The 22,472-nt window shown below is 35.2% G+C and overlaps 1 protein-coding gene across 3 annotated transcripts in view; it reads left to right on the forward strand.

Annotated features, from left to right (window-relative positions):
- GLCCI1 (glucocorticoid induced 1) overlaps positions 1 to 22,472 on the forward strand; it is a 118,514-nt gene that overhangs the window by 50,785 nt on the left and 45,257 nt on the right. For all 3 annotated transcript variants that reach the window (XM_037836770.1, XM_037836768.1, XM_037836769.1), the window contains exon 3: positions 13,474 to 13,560. In XM_037836770.1, coding sequence (XP_037692698.1) covers positions 13,474 to 13,560 — 87 coding nt within the window. The remainder of the gene's footprint in view (positions 1 to 13,473; positions 13,561 to 22,472) is intronic.

Genomic DNA, 22,472 nt, shown 5'->3' on the forward strand with positions numbered 1-22,472 from the left:
TCAGACAGTTCCTGCCAGTTCAATAGTTGTTTGGGTAGAGGGACTCATTCCTGGGGCTTTGTGCTCTGCCATCTTCCCACAGTCCTCTGACATTAAGCTTTAAGAACTTAAAAATTGTGTTGTATTTTAGATTATGTATAAGAAAGCAGTATGCCCTTCAAGGTTTTAATGCCTATTTTGTATGAATGAATGAATGGAATTGAAAACACCAGACTAACAGGAAATGTTAGCATGAAGAGTGGAAACAGTTTTCTCTGCCCTGGAGTTGTCATTGCTTTGGGTGATAATACTAATACCTATTGCAAAGTGGATTAAAAAAGATAACCCATGTTAATCTTCTGGCACAGTATCTAGCACATCATAGATGCTGATAAGTGTTACTTGCCTTCCATATTAAAACCTATAATATTTTGCTTTCAGCATGTTTAAATGTAATAATATTGAATTAGGTAGACATAAAAAGTCATTATTACTAGTGTGAACAATTGATTATAAAATTATGAATATGAGTCTGGACTGGTAAGAAATGGCATACAAAAGATACAAATAACCCCAGAGAATGAGAGAGCTCTAAAGCTCATTGAACAATTCCTGGTAGGTCAGAATTCATTCAGTTAGAAGTAGCTATTGCATGCCTGTTGTTTAGTGTTGCAAATAAGAAATGGTACGTCTAATTTATAAGTCTCACTATGGCAGAGTGAGTTTATATTGTTTTGAAAACTTCCCTCCTCCTCCCCATTTCTTAGGTATCCCATTGATGATATTCATGCCATAAGCTGACTGCTGAGTTTTTATGACTTCAGTGGTTTTAAGAATGGTATGGAAGTATTTTTGGCAGATGGCTGATAGTTACTTATCTTGTTGATTTTGTCTCAGGTATAAGAGATTTTTAAAAATAACAGGTTAAAAGCTATTAAGAAACAACAAAAGTAATGATTTTTCTCTTAGGTATTTCAGTGGCAGCTGTACTGTAATGTGACTGTTTAATGTATTATTTAAGGTATTTGAGAATATTTCCTGTAAAAATAAAATTGCTCATGTTTTTTACGTCTGGCATCAATTTTTTGAAACTCAGCAACAAAAGCAAATTGTAATTAAAAAAATGTTAACACTGGAGAATAAGCACATTTAATATTTTCTAAAAACTGAAAATTAGATCTTGTCATTTGATTTTAAATCCATCCCCAGTAGTAGGGATAAAGCTTGTCAGAAAGTGTGAAACTGTTGAAGTATAAATACCAAATAACTTTAAATATTCTTTGTATTTTGAGTCCTTCATATAAACATCTCCCGTTGGTTAAGGCAGAAACTTCTTATTTGTCAAGGGTCTATTAAATAACTATATTTCTGGAAGTAGCCAAAAAATAATATTTCTAAGATATGACCATAATTTTGTGTTACATCTTTGCTTCCTGTGTTCAGTGATCTTACCACCACTTGAGAAATCTGACTAGATAAATTGTGCATGGTCCCTCATAGCCCTTTTCTATTATATTACTCAGCTAGTGCCTCTGTGTGTCTTTAGAGTTGGCAAGAAAAAACGTAAAAGAAAATATCAGTTATTATTGATAAAAGATAAACAATGCTTAGGACTCACAGGTTTAGCAACACTCAGCTTGTTTTAATTGAAAAATAAGATTAGTTTATAATTGTCTCTGATTAAATATTTTTAATAACAGCTTTGGGATATAATTCAAATACTTTACAATCCACCTATTTAAAGTGTTCAATTAAGAGTTTTTGATATATTCAACAGTTGTGCAACCATCACAATTAATTTTAAAACATTTTCATCACTAAGAAACCTCTGTACCCATTAATAGTTACTATTTTCGCCAAATCCCCTTCCAAATCCAGCCCTAGACAATCACTTAACTACTTTCTGTCCCTATAGAATTGCCTGTTCTGAACATTTCATATAAATGGAATCGTATAGTATGTGACCTTTTATGTCTGGCTTCTTTCACTTGGCATAATGTTTTCAAGGTTCATCCATGTTGTAGCACGTGTCAGTACTTCATTTCTTTTTATGGTGGAATAATATTCCATTATATGAATATAACACATTTTATTTATCCATTCATCCTTTGATATGAACATTCAGGGTGTTTTTACTTTTTGTCTATTATGAATAATGCTGCTATTAACGTTCTTTTACAAGTTTTTGTATGGACTTACTCATTTCTCTTTGATATGTACATATACCTGAGAGTGGAATTGCTGAATCATATGGTAACTCTATCTTTAACCTCAAGGAAAACATTTTTTACAGGTATATTTCTGTTCACATAATTAAGGTTGTACCACAAAAGAGATATCCAAACTAAATTTTACCTTCCTATCAATGTTCTTATCAATAACTTTCCACTAATATTTCTGGGTTTTTGACATTTCAGTTATCTACAGTTTTCAGTTATTCTAAACATTTAAATGTTTATCTTTCCAAAGTCTTTAACTCTCTTCCTATAGACAGTATTTTATAATTTAAGTACAAATACTTACAATTACGAGAAAATCCTGTAGTCAGAGGAATCCTTTCTAATGAAAAATATTTTATGTGATGTCTTCTTACATCCTAACTTAAGGTAAAGCCCAAAGTTTATTTGTAACCATCTCTCTTCCAAAATAAGTTTGAGGATTTTTGTAATTGTATATTGGGCTTTCTCAAAGTAGATAAATATCCACACTTGCCTATGGTATAGCTCCTTTTCTTATTTTTTTAAAACAAATTTCTAATTTCAAAAATAGTAGTCATCATAGAAAATTTGGAAAAATACAAAAAAGCATAAAGAAAATAAGTTGGTCTGTATGGATATTAGGAATATAAGCAACTTATTTTCTTTATGTTAATATTTTGATGTATATCCTTTTTATGTTTTGACTATTTGAAATTTAAAAATAGAATTCAGATAATACTGTAAAGTAGTGTTTCATAATTTTTTTTAAATTTAATAATGCCACAGCATTTTCTGGTGCTATTGAATACTGCAAAACATGATTTAAGTCATTTTTTCCTGATTTTTTTCTCATTTTAAAATATTATATGCTTACTATTGGATTAATAGAAAATACAGAAAACAAAAAGAAAAGCCTAGAATTCCCACTACTATGTTTTGAAGTGTTATCTTTCTAGTCTTTTTCTCTTTGGTTGTATTTGCTTTCTGAAGTTGGATTGTAGTCCATGTGCTGTGATCTTAGTATTGTTTAAGAATGTGCCACGATTTTACGTTTCATGTTGATAGACATCTACTTTATTTCCAGTTTTTTTCTTAGTGTACGTCTTAGATTCTTACAAGTAGAATCACTATGAATATTCTTGAGGTTATTGGCACATATTGTGATTGTTTTTTAGTTTTTTTTTAATCAAATTAGCATTTCTTATTGAGTAAGGCAAATTGTTTAATTTTATCATATCCAGCACAGATGCAGTACTTGATTTCTGTGGTATTTGCTGTTTTCAAAAATTGCCAATTCGGAGATTTATTAGTGTGTAACATCCCTTCCCACTCCACCCCCACTCCCAGAAAACAAAGATAGTTTAACTCTTCTGAATAAGTTTTCTGGTTAATAAACTGGAAATCACAAACCATTTCATCACAGACTTTCCCTCAGTTGTGTGTTAAAGACATTGAGGTCTAAATAGATGTGGATTTAATATATTTATTCCTTAAACTCTCGGGCAAGTTAGTCCTGGTTAGAGACTGCTGCTTAATATGCCACAGTAAAGGAAAATTTACCAGTATAACTTTCTCCATGGCTACAAAGTGTTTTCCATTAGCATATGTACATTTCCAAAAAAGATGTAATTAAATGCAAATTTGTATTAGACTTGTTTATGGATATTAGCCTAGAAGGAAAATGAGTGGGTATATGGTCAGCATGACACCTTGAATGCAGAATCTATATCTTACTCATTTTTTTATTCCCTTAGTCTAACCGTGATTTTCAAACCTTAGCTTGTATCAGTCACCTGGAGAGCTTGTTAAAACAGATTGCTGGGCCTTACCTAAAAGTTCCAGATTTAGTTAAGTCTGGGGTTGAGCCTGAGAATTTGCATTTCTAAGGAGTTCCCAGGTGATGTTGATGTTTCACCTCAGGGAACCATACTTGAGACTGGTCTCGTATAATAAGCTCTAACTAATTTGGTATATAGTTGGAGCCTGAAAAAAGTTTTGAGCAGGTATCTGCTAATAGCAACAAAGTCCAAAAGCTTTAAAAAAAAAAGCTTTCATCTTTACATCAAATAAAAATGCACTCTTAACAACCTTCTTGTGTCTTTTTCCAACTGAAGCCTGCCATATCTACACTCTTTTTTCAACATCTGAAGCAGTTATTTATGTGGTTACCACTAATACCAGAGAGGCAAAGGATAACTACACTAGAATCATGATCTTTTTGTGCTTCTTCATCAGGTTAGACTCTTCAAAACAATCTTTTAGATTAAAATATATTTTAATGTTTATTAATTAAAATAATCTCCAAAGAATACATTTATAAATAATGGTTTGTCATTACCTATTTTAAAACATCTCTGTAATTTAAAATCTATCTGCAAACATAATTCTTAATATAATTATCTTTGATTTTCCACTAATTCTATCTCATTTCTTGCCAGATTTATCAATACTTTAACGCTAAAGATAATCTATAAGTACTATAAAAATAATTGTAAGTCAATAACCATATTTCCATAATAGATTATAAACTATAATCCACACACATAAAAACAGATTTTAAAGTTTCAAATAAGGTTAAAACAATTTGGTTAAGTAATTTGTTTTTTATTTGTTTTGGTTGTTTGGGGAAATAGCTTTAGGTTCTTGCATATTGAAAAACAATTATTTTCTTGCTAGGAGTTGGTTGGAACTGTTTTGAAATTGATAAAGTGGTAATGCAGATTTACCTTTGCTAGTTTGTGAATAAAGGTGTAAATAACCAAAGTACCTAGTATTTTAAGCTGCTCGGGAGACCTACCCAAAAATAATTTGTCTAATATCTATTCCTTTTGAAGCCTGTGCAGTCCTGTGCAGTAGGGCCTTTCTCTTTGTATTTCACTCAGAGAGGAAGCAGTTCTCACAGGAAATCAGACCCGGAGGGGTGGACCTGTACTGGGCTGGACTTTGGACAGTTCTGGGATGTGGGAATCAAAATTGGCCTTTTCCACTAAAGGCATCCTCTTCATATAGAGGGGTCTTTTTTTTTTTTTTTTTTTTCTTAGCCATCCACCTTTTCTTCAACAGTCTTAGAGATGGGCTTTGCTTCTTCATTGCTCAAATATATGAAAGGTTCATTTTCGCTTCTTTGGTTGTCTAAATGGAAGCAACTAGAAAGTTGTTGAGCCCCCGCTGCTGATCTCAAAATTTCCTAGCTTTTCCTCCCCTTTCTCACTCCACTGCTGACCTGTGTAGTGATTTGGTGGGAGAAATTATTGCTGCTCCCCACCCTAACCTCCCATCTCTGGCAACACATAGGAGTTTTGAGTTATTATTGCAATAAAAGTGCTTTATGCTGGCTTTTCTAAAAAAAATCCCTAAAGAGTGGTGGCTGAAGAGCAAGCTGTTATATACAATACCATTGATTGAGGACTGCGTTTCTTTCAAGCCGTCTGCGGAATAGTGTTCTTCAGGATGTGAACAAGCGTATTTGGTAGAATAAGTGTTCTGGGGGCCATATGAGAGAAAGAAAGCTAAACAGGTGTTTAAAAGAATATGTTTTTGAAATGTGAATGTGCATTATACATTGAGTAGAGGAAGGCATAATATAAAATATTTCCCAACTTTATTTGACTATGGAACCCTTTTGTCATATGTTCCTACTAATGTCCAGAAGCAATGTTATGAGGAAACCCAGTTGTAAAAATTTAATCTAGATTAATGATGTTCTTTATAGTTCATCTGCAATGTCCAGCTTTGTTTCAACTGCTTACCTCCTTCTAAATTGCTGACTTTGATGTTATAGTGCCATTTTAATATCATGTTCCCTAGACGTGGTCTTCAGTAGATTCTTCCTTTTAACCCATGGAAAATCCGTAGACAATTTGGACGGGGCTACCTGGTGATGTGAAAGGAAAGAATTTAGGCTGCTTTCTGCTATTGTTATTTTAATACCTAATTCAAATGGTAAATATGTCTCAAATACTCAGATATGACAAACTGGATTCAAATTAGTTTATCCTCTGACTTCACAACCATCAGTTTGAAATAAGTTTGATAAACAAAGTAGCTTCCTTTTGGTTTTGTTCTGGCTAACATAACTTGTTAAAAAATCATTGATTAAATGTACAGAACACTTTTCTCCAATAGAACTTTTTTCAGTGATGGAAATGTTCCATATCGGTGCTGTCCTTTGCAGCGATGACTAGCCAATAACCATATGCTGCTGTTGAGCATTTGAAATATGACTAGTGCAACCAAGGAGCTAAACATTTAGTTTTATTTAATGTTAATTAAATTTAAATAGCCATATGTGGCTATTTGTAGATCAGAAAATTTTTTGTATTATTTCTTTTAAATTGATGTGCTTAAAATGAAATTACTCTTTTGGAAGGCTGAGGCTGTGAAGAATATACTTAAACAATTTATATTAACTTTATAGCCACATTGATTTAGAGAACTCTTCCACTGGGTTTTCACTTCTAAAACACTACACATATTACAGCTTGCTTTTATGAGCATAAATATTCCCTTATAGTTAGTTTTTTTCCTTTTTTATAACTAATACTGCATTCTGAAATAATCATGTAGGTATTCATATTCAGTTTTTTTAAATAGAGAAGTTGTAGGTTTACAGAAAATTCATGCATAAAATATGTAAAATACAGAGTTCCCATATACCAACCTATTACTAACACCTTGCATTAGTATGGTACATTTGTTATAGTTCATGAAAGAACATTTTTATAATTGTGCTGTTAACTATAGTACATCATTTACAATAGGGTTCACAGTTTGTTGTGCAGTCCTATAGTTTTGTTTTGTTTTGTTTTTTAATTTTGTTTTAGTAACATATATAAACTCAAAATTTCCCCTTCAGCCACATTCACATATATAATTCAACACTGTTAATTACTTTCACAATGTTGTGCTACCATCGCCACCATCCATTGCTGAAACTTTACAAACAACCCAAATAGAAACTGTATAATTTAAGCGTTAAATCCCCATTGCCTACCCCCAGCCCAGCCCCTGGAAACCTATATTCTAGATTCTGACTCTGAGATTGCTTATTCTAATTGTTTTATATCAGTGAGATCATACAATATTTTTCCTTTTGTGTCTGGCTTATTTCACTCAGCATGATGTCTTCAAAGTTCATCCATGTCGTGTGTGTCAGAACTCATTCCTTTTTATTGCTGAATAATATCCCATTGTATTATATACCACATTTTGTTTATCCATTCTTTGGTTGAAGGACACTTGGGTTGCTTCCATCTTTTGGCAATTCATTGGTGTGCATGTATCTGTTCTAGTCCCTGCATTCAATTCTTTGGGGTATATACCTAGACATGGGATTGCCAGATCACATGGTAATTCTATACTTAAGCTTTCTGAGGAACTGCCATTCTGTCTTCCAAGTGACTGCACAATTCTGCATTCCCACTGCCAGCGAATGAGTGCTCCTGTTTCTCCATATCCTTTCCAACACTTGTAATTTTCTGTTGTTTTTAGTAGTAGCAATTCCAGTGGGTGTGGAATGGAATCTCATTGTGGTTTTGATTTGCATTTCCCTAGTAGCTAATGATGATGAGCATCTTTTCACATGGCTTTTTTCTTTTGTTGCTTGTGCTTTGGGTGTAAAATCTAAGAAACCATTGCCTAACAAAAGATACTAAATTTATTGAGTCTTGTTTTGGTACCCAACATGTGGTCTATCCTAGAGAACGAATCGTGTCCGTTTGAGAAGAATTTATATCCTGCTGTTTTGCAGTGTCATATTCTGTATATGTCTTTTAGGTCTAATTCATTTATCATATTATTCAATGTCTCTGTTTCCTTCTTGATCTTCTGTCTAGATGTTTTATATATTGATGAGAGTGGTATATTGAAATCTCCGACTGTTATTGTAGAGGTGACTGTTTCTCCCTTCAGTTTTGCCAGTATTTGCCTCATGGATTTTGGGTCACATGGTTAGGTACATAAATATTTATGATTGTCATTTCTTCTTGGTGGATTGGACCTTTTATCAATATTTGAATAATAAGTCTTCTCTTATAACAGCTTTTGACTTAAAGTCTATTTATCTTTTTCCATCCTTTCACTTTCAACCTATTTGTGTCTTTGGGTCTAAGGTGTAAACAACATACAGTTGGATTGTGCTTTTTTAGCCATTCTAACAAGCTGTGTTTTTTTTGATTGGGGAGTTTAATCCGTTAATATTCCGTGTTATTACTGTAAAGGTAGTACTTAACCTTGGCCATTTTGTCTTTTAGTTCTTTTATATGTCATATTCTTTTTTTGTCTCTGTTTTCCTTTTTTGCTATGTCCTTTTCTGCATAGTTGATCTTTTGTGATGTATCTGACTGATCCCTTTCTCATTTCTGTTTCTGTGTATTTTTAAAAGATTCCCTTTGTGGGACTTTGTATTTTACAACCTCATCTGTAACCTACTAATTTGAAAAGATAGCAACAACTTGACTTCAGTAGTGTACACATTCTCTGCTCTGATATTTCTCCATTTCTCCTCTTCATGTTGTTTTTGTCTTCATATTTTGTGTGTCTGTTATCAGAAAATATGACTTTTTCTTACTCTCTTGTTTTCTGACTCTTATAGGAATTACTCAGAGTTATATATTGAGGATACAGTACTATTGAGTTTGGCATTTACCCATTTAATTACTTTTGCTGAAGATTTTCTCTTCTTCACACTACTCCAAGCCACTCTCTACTGTATTTTCTTTCAACCTGAAGAACTCCCTTTAGCAGTTCTCATAGGGAAGGTGTTTTGTGATAAGCTCTCTGTTTCTGTTTATCTGTGAATGTTTTTGAAGGACAGATGTGCCAGATAAAGAATGTTTGGCTGGCAGTTTTTCTCGTTCAGTACCTTAAATATATCACACTGCCTTCTTGGTTTTAGCACTTTGTCCTACTGATGATCCCTTGTATATGACAAGTCACTTTTCTTTTGCTGATTTCAGAATTCTCTATTTTTGTCATGTGACATTTTGATTAGTATGTATCTTAGAGTAGTTCTATTAGGGTTTATCCTGTTTGGATTATGTTGTGCTTCTTGGATTTGTATATTTATGTCTTTCATGAAAGTTGTGAAATTTTGGGCCATTATTTCCTCAAATATTCTTTCTGCCCTTTTCTCCTTCTCTTCTCCTTCTGGAATTACCTTGATTTGTCTGTACTCTTCATGCTGTCACTCGAGTCCCTGAGAAGCTGCTCAATATTTTCTTTTCTCTCTCTGTTCCTCTGACTGTTAAGATTTCCGTTGTCCTGTTTTTTAGTTCACTGATTCCTTCTTCTGCCTGTTCAAATCTGCTATTGTTTACCTCTAGTGTATTTTTAATCTCTATTATTGTACCTTTTATCCCTACATTTTCTATTGTTTCTTTTTAAATCCTCTGTAATTCTTCTTTTTGGTCACATATTGTCTTCTTAATATCTTTAGTTCTATATCTACCATTTGTTTATTTCTAGTTAAATTTTGGCATCTCCTTGAATTGATTTAGCAGATTTTTTTAACTTCTTTAATTAGTTCTAAATTCTTTGTCTTCTCTCAAGTTTTAATTTGTTCCCTTACCTGAGCCATATCTTCCTATTTCTTAGTATTGCTTCTTTGATGCTTGGTCCAGCTTATACTGGACCTTTAGTGTAGTGTGTTTGTTCAGATTTTCTGAGCTCTTTTGAACCAACTCATGCCCTGGATATGTGGTACAACTTTTAAGATTGCCCTTTTTTGTGTGCAGTTGTTTAACCTCCAGGAGAAAGCTTCCTTCTCTGGGAATTCTGATCTGTTTTGTTTGTTTGTTTGTTTGTTTTTTCAGAATTTTCTCCCCAGCTTCTACGATTTGTTCAAATTTTCTCTCACTTTGTGCCCCCTTTTTTTACACTCTTCAGTTCTGGGAACTGTCCTGCCTGACAGCAGTTCAGTTCCTCCCCCGTTTTTTTTTCCATAAAGCTTTTCTTCGTCCGGGATCACTTCCCTGTTAGTGTATCCTGCCCCAGGGAACCAGTTGGGGTCAATCCAAAAAGGCCTGTTTTTCGTTTAGGTGATCTAACAATTAGATTGGGCTGAGTGTGTGCACCTCTTGCCAACAGTTCTGTTGTGGTCTCTTTTTTTTTTTTTCCCTGGGGGCACTTTCGTATGTGGTGTTCCTCAGCTGTTTGCCATATGCCCTGGGTCTTTGCATACTTGGGTCCCTGTGCTTGGATATACATGGTGTTCTAACTTGCTGCTGGGAGTGACTCTGATTTGCATCTATGGCAGGAGGGATCCAGGCTGTGCTGCCGCTATGCGACCTCTAAGCTGCAAGTGACTGAGTAGGAGGGAGGGATCTAGACTGGCAGATCCGAGACTTAAATCTCCTACTTGTTTTGGGTGGGATTTTTCCTTTTTCCTTAATTCAGCCTTTGTGGATTTCTTCTCCAGTCTCTAACATCCTCCAGAGTTCTCCAGAGTTCTAACCAAGTGGTATTTATCCTTTTATTAGTTGTTTCTATAGGGGATGCCCTATGTTAACCATGTTCATGACGTCCAGAAAGTTCACATTCAGTTTTAAGTAAAGGATAATAATATGAAGAAAGAAGATATTCTGTGAGATAAGAGACCTCAGATTTAGTTCCACTTGCCATTGATAGTCTCTGCAATATTTAGGCAATTACAAAATTTTTTTTATTGCTATTGATTTATCTCTAAGTTGGAAATACAGTTTATGTAAATGTCCTGGAAAAAGTGAGAGCTGTACAAAATGAAAATTATTAGCGTTATGAATGTTATTGTTGTTAAATAATTATGCAGCATTCCAAAACTTTGACTCATATCTGAGAACATACTTTTGAGTTGTAAAGATTGTGATTATTTGAATTTTTGGACGTGTAATGCTTATACTTGGTAGGCAGATGAAAGTATCAAGTTTTATAAATTCATTAATGTACATTTGTTACAGTTGATAAACCAAATTTGATAAATTATTTTAACTAAAATCCGTAGTTTACATCAGGGTTCACTCTTTGTATATATAGTTCTCTGGGCTTTGACAAACAAATATCCCTTATCCACCATTAGGGTATCATACAAAATAGTTTTGCTGCCCTAAAAATGCCCTGTGGTTGATAGAGTTTTCAGTCTGTAATAAAAAAGGTTTTTTTCTTTTTTTTTTTTTTTAAATTAAATTCAGTTTTATTGAAATACATTCACACACCATACAATCATCCATGGTATACAATCCACTGTCCACAGTATGATAGCATAGTTATGCGTTCATCACCACAGTCTATCTCTGAATATTTTCCTTACATCAGAAAGAACCAGAACAAGAATAAAAAATAAAAGTGAAAAAAACCCAAATCATCCCCCCATGCCACCCCATTTGTCCTTTAGTTTTTATCCCCATTCCTCCACTCATCCATACACTAGATAAAGGGGGTGTGATCCACAAGGTCTTCACAATCACACTGTCACCCCTTGTAATCTACATTATTATATAATTGTCTTCAGGAGTCCAGACTGCTGGGTTGGAGTTTGGTAGTTTCAAGTATTTACTTCTAGCTATTCCAATACATTAAAACCTAAGAGGTGTTATCTATATAGTGCATAAGAATGTCCACCAGAGAGACCTCTTGACTCCATTTGAAATCTCTCAGCCACTGAAACTATTTTGTCTCATTTTGCATCCCCCTTTTGGTCAAGAAGATACTCTCAGTCCCACGATGCCAGGTCCACATTCATCCCCAGGAGTCATATTCTGCATTGCCAGGGAGATTTACAACCCTGGGAGTCGGGTCCCACGTAGCGGGGAGGGCAGCGAGTTCACCTGTCGAGATGGCTCAGTTAGAGAGAGAGAGGGCCACATCTGAGCAACAAAGAGGTACTCAGGGGGAGACTCTTAGGCAAAATTATATGCAAGTTTAGACTCTCCTTTGCAGTAACGAGCTTCATAAGGGGAAGTCCCATGATCAAGGGCTCAGTACATCAAACCACCGGTCCCAATGTTTGTGACAACATCAACACCAGTCCAGGTGAGAATGTCCAATACATCCGCACCTCCGCCAGATCCTCGGGGCTGGGGAGGGGGAGGCTGTAAATATATTTTTTATTATCTGCCCAAATTACTCTGGGATGTGTCACTGTTTCACTCCAGCCTATACTAACCTACCGTATCTCACTTTCTGTTCAAAGTTCTATGCAATTGTGATGTTTGAACAAATCGACTGTAGAGTTGTACCATTTAGAAAATTTAGATCCTGTACCAAATAGAGATCTCTTCTCTTGGTCTCATATGGAAGTTGAAGTTTTAAAGCACAGTCAGTTTCAACCTTTACCCTTTGGCCTGGCATGCCCTGGTCTTAACCAGACCTGGTTCATTCATATCACTAATTAAAGTCTGGGCTCTTTTTCAGCTTTTTTTTTTTTTAATAAAAAAGGTTTTTTAAAGTCATATATTTTATCTTGATAATCATTATCCTTTGTCTGTTTTTAAATAGTGGTTTTTTATTCTCCTTAATTTGCAGTACCCTAAAATGATCTCCTATATTAAAAATAGTATTATGATCTTGTTTGATTTTTTTAGTATAATTACTAAATGGTCTTACCACTTTATGGCATCATTTGGGATTTAATATTTTTCATTCCATTTAGGTACAGTCTATTAATGATTATGTAACTGAAAATGAGATTTTAGTTAAAATATTCCAGTTTCTGATATATAGCACAGGTGTTTTAAAAAACAAACATTACATTAATTTATGATCAGTTAGTTCATATTTACTGATTTTATTCATTTCCGTTTACATTTTTTATAGAAAGATGCCGGATAAATTTTTAAAAAGTTACTGTTGTTAATATTCTCTTCCCTGAGTACAGGAAAAGTAGTACTGTCAGCCCTGTGCCTAGATATTTAACATTTAGGTCACTCTATAATCCCCACTTTCTCTGAGTCAGTTATGTTAATCTTACTTCTGTTCATTGTATTTAGTAGAAATATCATTTCGTATTTAGTTTGGCTATTCTCTTTAAAAGCACCAATATGCAAAGCTTCACAATTCTCTTTGAATTCAGTAACTTTAAGTTATTAGTGTTCATGTGAAAATATTAAGCATATTGAGCAAGATGAGTCTTAGATTGAGCATGTCTAATTTAGAATATGACAGAATATTTAAAACATTTCTTGGGATTATGAAAATTTTAGTGTCAATGAGTTTTAGTATGACCTCCAACTGGTATGTGCTAAGATTTTGAAATATATTTTAGTTGCCATGGGATGATAGAGACAAAATTCCTTTCTTTCTTTCTTATTTTTTTTTTTTTAAGACACCTAGCTGTTGGGCAGAAGAGGGAGCAGAAAAAAGGTCACATCAGCGTTCTGCATCATGGGGGAGTGCTGATCAACTAAAAGAGGTAAGTTTTTTTTTGTTTGCAGCCTGTAACCTCTTTTGGACCCAGCAGATTTTCTTACTGATTTCTGAATAAAGTATTTGTCCTAATTTTAACTCTCTGAGTTTGTGTTGTCAAAGTTTTGGTGAACAAATCTGAGTTTACCTTATTATGTACCCTTCTTATCCTTTATAATTATTTCTTTTGTAGCCATTCAGTATTAGGCTTTCCAAAGTGAAATCTTATTTTATGTAATAATCTGTATATTGTGTTCATCTTAGTTATCTTTTGTTCCCACTTCACCTTTCTTGTTTTTGACGTAGAAAAACCACAAATATTGATCACACCTTTGTACAGTGGTGTTTTCTGATTCTAATAGCTCCTCATTCCAGTAGCTTTTTTAAATGATATCCAGCATATTATTGACTTTTGGAACCTGATAGTACAGTAGAAACCATGTTTTTTAGAAATAGTTTTAAGACCCATTCCTTTATTTATTCTGAATAACCTTAATTATACTATTCTTTATGCATATTTTAGATTATTTTTCCTGATGGTTTTATGTTTTATTCATCTAAATTCTTACTGTTTTTATAAAATTACTGAAACTTTGATTGTAAGGTCGTCTAGTCTGTCCCCCCTGTATTACATCCCTTAAAAAGCTGATAGTCAAGTCTCTGTTGTGATCATTCTCAATGAGGGGAACTCAGTACTTTATAGGAGTTTAATTGTTTTTAAATTTTAAATAAGTTTTTTTGTATATTGAGCTCTTAGTTATGCCCCTTAGGTTTTTTTAAATTCAATTTTATTGAGATATATTCACATACCATACAGTCATACAAAGTGTACAATCAGTTGTTGGCAGTGCCATCATATAGCAGTGCATTCATCACCCCAATCTATTTTTTGAACATTTTCCTTGTACCGGAAAAAGTAAAAAAGAACACCCAAATCACCCCCCCCACCCTATTTTTCATTTAGTTTTTTATCCCCATTCTTCTACTCATCCATCCATACACTGGATAAAGGGAGTGTGATCCACAAGGCTTTCACACAATCACACTGTCCCCCCTTGTAAGCTACATTGCTAAACAATCGTCTTCAAGAGTCAAGGCTACTGGGTTGCAGTTTGATAGTGTCAGGTACTTACTTCTAGCTATTCCAATGCATTAACACCTAAAAAGTGTTATCTATATAGTGCATAAGAATGCCCACCAGAGGGACCTCTCGAATCCATTTGGAATCTCTCTGCCACTGAAACTTTGTTTTGTTTCATTTGGCATTCCCCTTTTGGTCAAGAAGATGTTCTCATTCCCATGATGTCGGGTCCAGATTCATCCCCAGGAGTCATATCCCACGTTGCCAGGGAGATTTACATCTCTGGGAGTCAGATCCCACACGGGGGGAGAGCAGTGAGTTCACCTGCAGAGTTATATGCCCCTTAGTTTGACTCTGCCCTCTAGAGCAACATTAAATAAATCAACTTCTTTAAATATTTAAATAATATTAAGATTTGAATAATGTTACTATTAGTAGGTCATTTTTTTCTCCAGGATAAGCATTAACATTTCTCACAATTGTTTTTCATATGCCATCGTTTCCAAACCTCTTAGTGTTGTTCCTGAACTGAACAGATATAGGCTGTTTAGCATGATTTTTGTTTATGACTATATTACATTTTTAGTGGCCTCCTTATATTAGTGTAGAGAAATCCTCAACTCCTTATATCCCTGTACTCAAATGCATATGCACAAAATCCATTTTTCCCAGCATCAACAAAAAAAGAAAGCATGCTGAGCCTAATACATCCGTGTTGAAATAGCTACGTATCTACGCGTAGAATTTGAATAACAGAAAAGTGAACTTGCATTTTTATCTCTGAGTTAAAAACAATCTTGAAAGTTATCAGCAAGACTGAAATTTGACTGAATTGCAGCAAAACACAACATACACTAATATAAAAGAAATGACTGACGTGACTGAGTGAGAAAAGAAGGTTCAATTACTGTCCCTAAAAAGCAACCATGAAACTGGACAAAACTGTCAAAACAACTATTTCAGTGCTCTGGAAATCAGCCAGACAAATTGAGAAACTTTATTCATGAAAACTACTGAATTTAGGTTAGGAATAGTTCAAGTTTGGGTTGTTCTTGTCTGGGCCTACTCCTCTTCTCCCACTACTCACCTCCAACTCCGTTGGTACAAGAGTTGAAGCAGGATGGGGCAGAACAGCAAAACCAACCACTTGGCTGACCATGATAGAAAGAGTTCACTCGATATGGGGCATTGTAGTTTAAAGTGGCAATCTGGGTGACAACTGAATAGGGAGGACCAGCAGCTCCAGTAGTGGAAGTGGTGGTCCGTTTGGGGGCAAGCAGTGGACTGGTGGACTGGCTGGGATTTAACAGAGTTCTAAGAGGTAAGACAATCATAGAGACTTGATAAATTTACCGTACATCATAGTATAATTCTTGAAATCCAAAGATGAAAAGGAAAATGATTCATCACACATAAGGGACACTAACACCTTTAATGGCTAACTTTTCGTTAGAATAGAGGCCATAAGGCAGTAGGATGAAATACTCAAAGTACTGAAAGAAAGAAACTGTCAACAAAGTATTCAGCAAAACTAGTCTTCCAAAATAAAGGTGAAATAAAGGCATTCCCAGATAAACAGAGATTGAATTTGTTGCTAGCAGAACATCTATAAGAATTACTAAAGGATTTCCTTCTGGGTGAAAAGAAGACACCAGATGTTAATTTGAATCCAAAGGAAGAAATGAAGAATGCTGGAAATTGTAAATATGTGGGTAAATATAAGAGTCTATAAATACACTCTTTTCTCATTTTTTCACTTAACTTATTTAAAAACATAAGGTCATATAAAGCAATAATTATAACCCTATTTTGTTGGGTTTATATCCTTTTTGTAGGAAATATATATGACAATAATGGTACAAAGGAGGATTGAGGAAAAGAAGATACATTGGAGGAAAGTTTCTATTTACTGTCATTAAGCATTATTCTTAAGTAGATTGTGTTAAATTAAGATGTGTATTGTAATCCTTAGAGCATTTGCTAAGAAAATGATTCCAAAAATTGTAGGAAGTATCACAGAGGAATTAAAATGGTACATTAAAATATATTTATCACAAAAGAAGGCAGTAAAGGAAAAACAGAAGAATGAAAATAGAAAACAAATAGCAAAATGGCAGGCATAAATCCAATCATAACAACTATATTAAATGTGAATGGATAAACACTCCATTTAAAAGGCAGAGATTGTCAGGCTGGATATAAAAACAACACTCAACTATATGCTGTCTGTAAGAAACACAGCTTAGGTATTAGTTTCCTACAGCTGCTGTAACAAAGTACCACAAACTGAATGGCTTAACACAACAGAAATTCATTCTCTCTCAGTTCTGGATGCTAGAACTGTGACATTAGGTGTCAGCAGAGCCATGTTCTTTCTGAAGGCTCTAGGAGGGGATCCTTCCTTGCCTCTTCCTAGCTTCTGGTAATTACCAGTAATCCTTGGCATTCCTTGGTGTGGCAGATTGAATTATGTACCCCAGAAAACCATGTTCTTAATCCATTCCTATGGGTATAAATGAGTTATAAATAGGAGCAGTGGATGAGATGATTTTTAGTTAAGCATTAGCCAACTAAATCAGGATGTGTCTTATTTCTATTACTGGAGGCCTTATAGAGGCCACAGAGAAAAAGCCACAGAGAGCAGCCAGAAACTGGAAGTCAACGGATCATGGAAGAGAAAAGATACTGCCTCGTGTGTATTGCCTGCCACGTAACAGAAAAACCAGGAACTCCAAAGATTTCCAGCCAACCAGAAGATACCAACCCTGGAAGGAAGCAAACCTTTTAGTCTCTGAAACTGTGAGCCAATAAATTCCTGTTGTTAAGCCAACCCATTGTATGGTATAGCAGCCGGGAAAATAATATCGTTTGGGTATCAGAAGTGGGATGCCCCTTTTAAAAATAACTAAAATGTGTTTTGGTATTGAGTAATGAATAGAGGGTGGAAGAATTGTGAGGGCTCAAAAGTAAATGAGAACTATAGAGAACATTTTATCTTCTTTGAAAATATACAATTTGTCATGAGCAGATTACTGGTAGAAATATGGAAGGTCAAGGTACTTTCAGCAAGGCCTTAGAAGAAAATGGTAAATGTGTCATTGGAAATTGAAAAATTGGTGATCCTTGTTATAAAGTGACAGGGAATTGGCAAACTTGAGTTCTGATGTTAAATGGAAGGCAAAACTTGGAATCAGTGATGCTGGATATTTGGCTAAGATTTCCAAGCTAATGTGGAAGGTGCAGCCTGCTTTCTCCTTGCAGCTTGTAGTGAAATGAGAGAGCAAAGAAATAAACTGAGGATTGAACTGTTAGGCACAAGGAAGCCAGCAGTTAATAATTTGGAAAATTCTTGGCCTATCCAGATGGCATGCTCTGAGACTAGGGCCAGAAGTGACTTTCTTGGACTGTCCTGTGTTTTGGAAAAGTGTGCCCCTGGAGAACAAGGCTCCACATGAGGGTTTAAATGAACTTGCTAAAGTGCACGTGGCCAAACATGGATCCAGTTGACTATTTCAGTGGTAGGCAGGATTGGAAATGAATTTTTCAAGGAAGGATCTTTGGAAAGTTCTTTCATCTGATGGTTTGAACCCCTTTGAACTGCACTCAAAGCCCACAAGGTTGTTGTAAAATTTGTATGAGCAGAACCACTGCTAGCCTGGACCGAGAGGGACAGAGAAGGGACAAATTGAAGAAAGCGTGTCTTCAAAGACAGAAGCATGGAAGTGAAGGTCTGGATCGAAAATATTTCCTCAGGCCAGGAGAATGGACCCACTCTCTGGATGGGAAGGTTGTGTCCCACCAGGTCCCACCCTTCTCTTGAAGGGGGCAAGCCATTAACCCCAGTGCTTGGAGGAACAGGGTCTTGCACCCCTATTTTCAGGAAGAGTGTTGCCAGCCCAATGCTCAGAGATGGTGGAACCTGTGCACCAGTGTTTGTGCAGAGCCTGGCCTCTAGGCAAGCGCTTGGAAGGGTTAGGACTGATGCGCCATTAAACCTGGAGGACAGGGCATCCATCAGGAGATGACTCTCAGACCATTAAATCTAGTAAGAATTTGACCTGCTGGGTTTCAGATTTGTTTGGGACTTGTGACTCCTGTTTTATTTCCAGTTTCTCCTTTCTGAAATGGGAATGTTTATCTTACGCCTATCCCACCATTGCGTATTGGAAGCGGTTAACTTGTTTTCTAAGTTTCACAGGTTCATCAGACAGAGGAATCTGTTCTACAACAGAGCACACCCATAACAGTTTGTGGTTTTTTGGCTACCTTTTTTTTTTTTTAAACTTTTTGTTTTGTAATAATTTCAGATCTGCAAGACAGTTCCCAAATAATACAAACACCATACGAAGAACTCTGACATATCCCTACCTTCCACCCAGATACCCAGATCAACCAATTGTAACATTTTGTCACATTTGCCATATCATTCTATCCATTTTCTGAACACTTGTGTGTGAGTTGTATATATTGTGTTTCTTGAACACTTAATACTGCCATGTACATTTCCTAAGAAAAAGGATAATCACTTATGTAACCACCTTAAGTGCAGTTATCAAGTTTAAGAAATTTAACATAGATACAAAGCTTAAAAATCTATATTCCTGTTCTTCATAGTGCTAGTAATGTCCCTTTCATCCTTTTCTCCTCCCTTGCTAGATCCCACCCAGAAATTGTGTATTACTTTTGTCACTTTCTCTTTACTTGTTCTTTTTTTTGAGAACATATATAAACATAAACTTCCCCATCTCAATCACCCTGTAGCATACTATTCAATGGGATTAATCACATTGATAGTATTGCAGTATTCTTACCACCTTCCATTATTAAAACTTTCCCATCTTTCCAAAGAGAAATTTTGCACCCATTATGCATTAACTCCTTATTCCCCATTCCCCCTACCACTGCCCCAGAAACCTGTACTCTTAATTTCTGTCTCTGTGAGGTTGCATGTTCTCTGGTATTTTATTTATGGTTACTACAGGGCTTAAATTTAACACGCTAAATCTATAACAATCTTCATTTGCTCTGACACCAAATTAACTCCAATAGTATGCAAAAACTATGTTCCTGCATCCCTCTGCTCACCTTTATGTAGTTCTTGTCACAAATTATGTTTATACATTGAGTCCCAAACCACCAATTTATCATTTTATACATTTGCCCATTAGATCCTGTAGGAATTAAAATGTAGAGTTACAAACTAAAAATACAGTAATACTGGCCTTTATGTTTACACATGTAATACCATCACCAGAGATCCTTATTTCTTCATGTGGCTTCAATCTGTTGTCCAGTATCCTTTCCTTTACACCTGCAGAACTTTCTGTAGCATCTCTTGTAGGGCCAGCCTAGTGGTAATGAACTCCTTCAGCTTTTGTTTATATAGGAATGTCTTAATCGCTCCCTCATTTTTTTAAAAAGATTCTTTATTGTGAAATACAACATAAATACAGGAAAGTGATAACTTTCGAAGTACGGTTTACCAAGTGATTATAGAGCAAATTTCAATGTCTAGTATGGGTTACTGTTTCACAATTTCAGTTATTTCATTCTAGCTGTTCTAATACACTAGAGACTAAAAAATATTTATATAATGATTCAGTAATCATAATCCTTTGTTAAATCCTATCTTTTCTATTGCTACTCCTCCCTCTCATTTGATCACTGTCTCAATCTTCAGGGATATCTGGGCAGTTACTACTCTAATGTGTTCATATTGAAAAGGATGTCAACATTATGGAGAATGAGGATGCGGCTGGTTGATGTTCTTGAAGAGACTAGTGCCTCTGGGTTTGGGGGCTTATCTGGCATAGGAACAATCTGGAGGTTTTAAGTTTCTGAAAAGTAAACTTAGTGAGTGAAACTTTTATAGAATCTCAGATAGGGACCTGGGTATTCTTTAGGATTTTCAGGAATACTGTTGGTTTGGGGTTGGCTTACTGTGGCCAATTGCAATATCTAGTTGAAGCTTGCAGAAGAGTAACCTCCAGGATAGTCTTTTGACTCTTATTTGAAACCTCTTACCCCTGAAACCTGATTTTGTTACATTTCTTTTCCCCCCTTTTGGTCAAGAAAGCTTTCTCAATCCCTTGATGCCAGGGCGAGGCTCATTCCTGGGAGGCATGTACCCACATTGCCAGGGAGACTCACACCCCTGGGAATCATGTCCCACATAGTGGGGAGAGTAATGAATTTATTTGCAGACTTGGGCTTAGGGAGAGAAAGGCCACATCTGAGCAACAAAAGAGGTTCTCTGGAAGTGACTCTTAGCATAATAATGGGTAGGCTTAGCCACCCCTTTAAAGTAGTAAGTTTCATAAGAGCAAGCCTCAAGATTGTGGGCTTTGCTTATTAAATATGGGTTCCCTAATTTCACATAGCATATGTTCTGTCCAAAATAAGCAATTAGTATCTCACATTATCCTCACTTAATTATACAGCCATCATCACTCTTAATTTTAAACAATTGAGAGAACAACCCATAACTCTTATACCACCCCCCAATTATTTACCTGTAGTATTGGTGTTGTACTAGTAACATATTCCTATTAAATATAGTCCATAGTATGCTATAGGTAGTTTTTCCCATATACCACTCTGTTGACAACTCTTTGTACAAATGTCATACCTTAGAAGTAAATCATGCAAGAAATATTTGTAGTGCTAATCTGTGTGATAAATGACTTTAAACAACCCCTTCCAATCATATTAGCCTTCAATACTGTACTGCTATCTATAATCCCATTAACAAAATATCATCACTCCTGTCCATTCCCATGCCTTTAAGTTTTTAAGTTCAACCTTGTTAACACATCTGTACATATTAGGTAATCATTTCCTCTTCTCTGGCTTCTGTCTATCTCTCTCCCTCATTTTTGAAAGACATTCTTGTCAGATATAGAATTCTTAGTTGCCCATTGTTTTATCTCAGCACTTTAAATATGTTGTTCCATTGCCTTCATGCCCCCATAGTTTCTGATGAGAAATCAGCAGTTAATCTTATTGATGCTCTTTTATATATGACACATTGCTCTTTCCTTGTGACTTTCAGAATTTTCTCTTTATCTTTGACATTCAACAGTTTGTTTATCATATGCTGTGATGTGAGTCTATTTGGATTTCTCCTGTTTGGAATTTGCTGAACACCTTGGATGTTTAAATTCACGTCTCATTAAATTTAGGAAGTTTTCAACTTTTATATCTTTGGATAGTCTCTCTGCCCCTTTCTCTCTGTCTTTTTCTTCTGGAATTTCCACAATTTGTATGTTGGTATGCTTGATGGTATACCACAAGTTCCTGAGGCTCTGTTCTTTTTAGCCCATTCATTCTTCTTTCAGCTCCTCAGACTGAAAGATTTGAATTGTCTTACCTTCAGGTTCCTCTGATTCTTTCTTCTGCTAGCTCCAGTTTGTTAGGGAATTTTTAATTTCTGTTAACTGAGAATTTCAGCTCTGTGTTGTTCCTTTTTATGATTTACAGCTCTCTATTGATATTCTCTTTGTTTTCATTCATCTGTCATTTTCCTGATTTCCTTTAGTTGTTTGGTCACGTCTTCTTTTAACTCTTTGAGCATATTTAGGACAATTTTTTTTTTAAGTTTTTGTTTGTTAAGTCCCATGTCTGGTCTACAGTGCTTTAATATTCTTTGCCTGGGCCATATGTTTTATAAGCTTTTGTTGAAACCTGGACAATTTGCTGAAAACTGGACATTTTGATATTTTAATGTGTTATCACTGAAATTTAGACTCTGAGCCATCTGTTTCTTAAGCTTTTATCCAGCTAGTGTTATGACAGAGCTTTCCTTGAATGCTTGGTGCTAATAAAACAATAACAAATAG

This window comes from Choloepus didactylus, chromosome 5 (genome assembly GCF_015220235.1).
Source record: "Choloepus didactylus isolate mChoDid1 chromosome 5, mChoDid1.pri, whole genome shotgun sequence".
In the NCBI taxonomy this organism is placed as follows: Eukaryota; Metazoa; Chordata; class Mammalia; order Pilosa; family Megalonychidae; genus Choloepus; species Choloepus didactylus.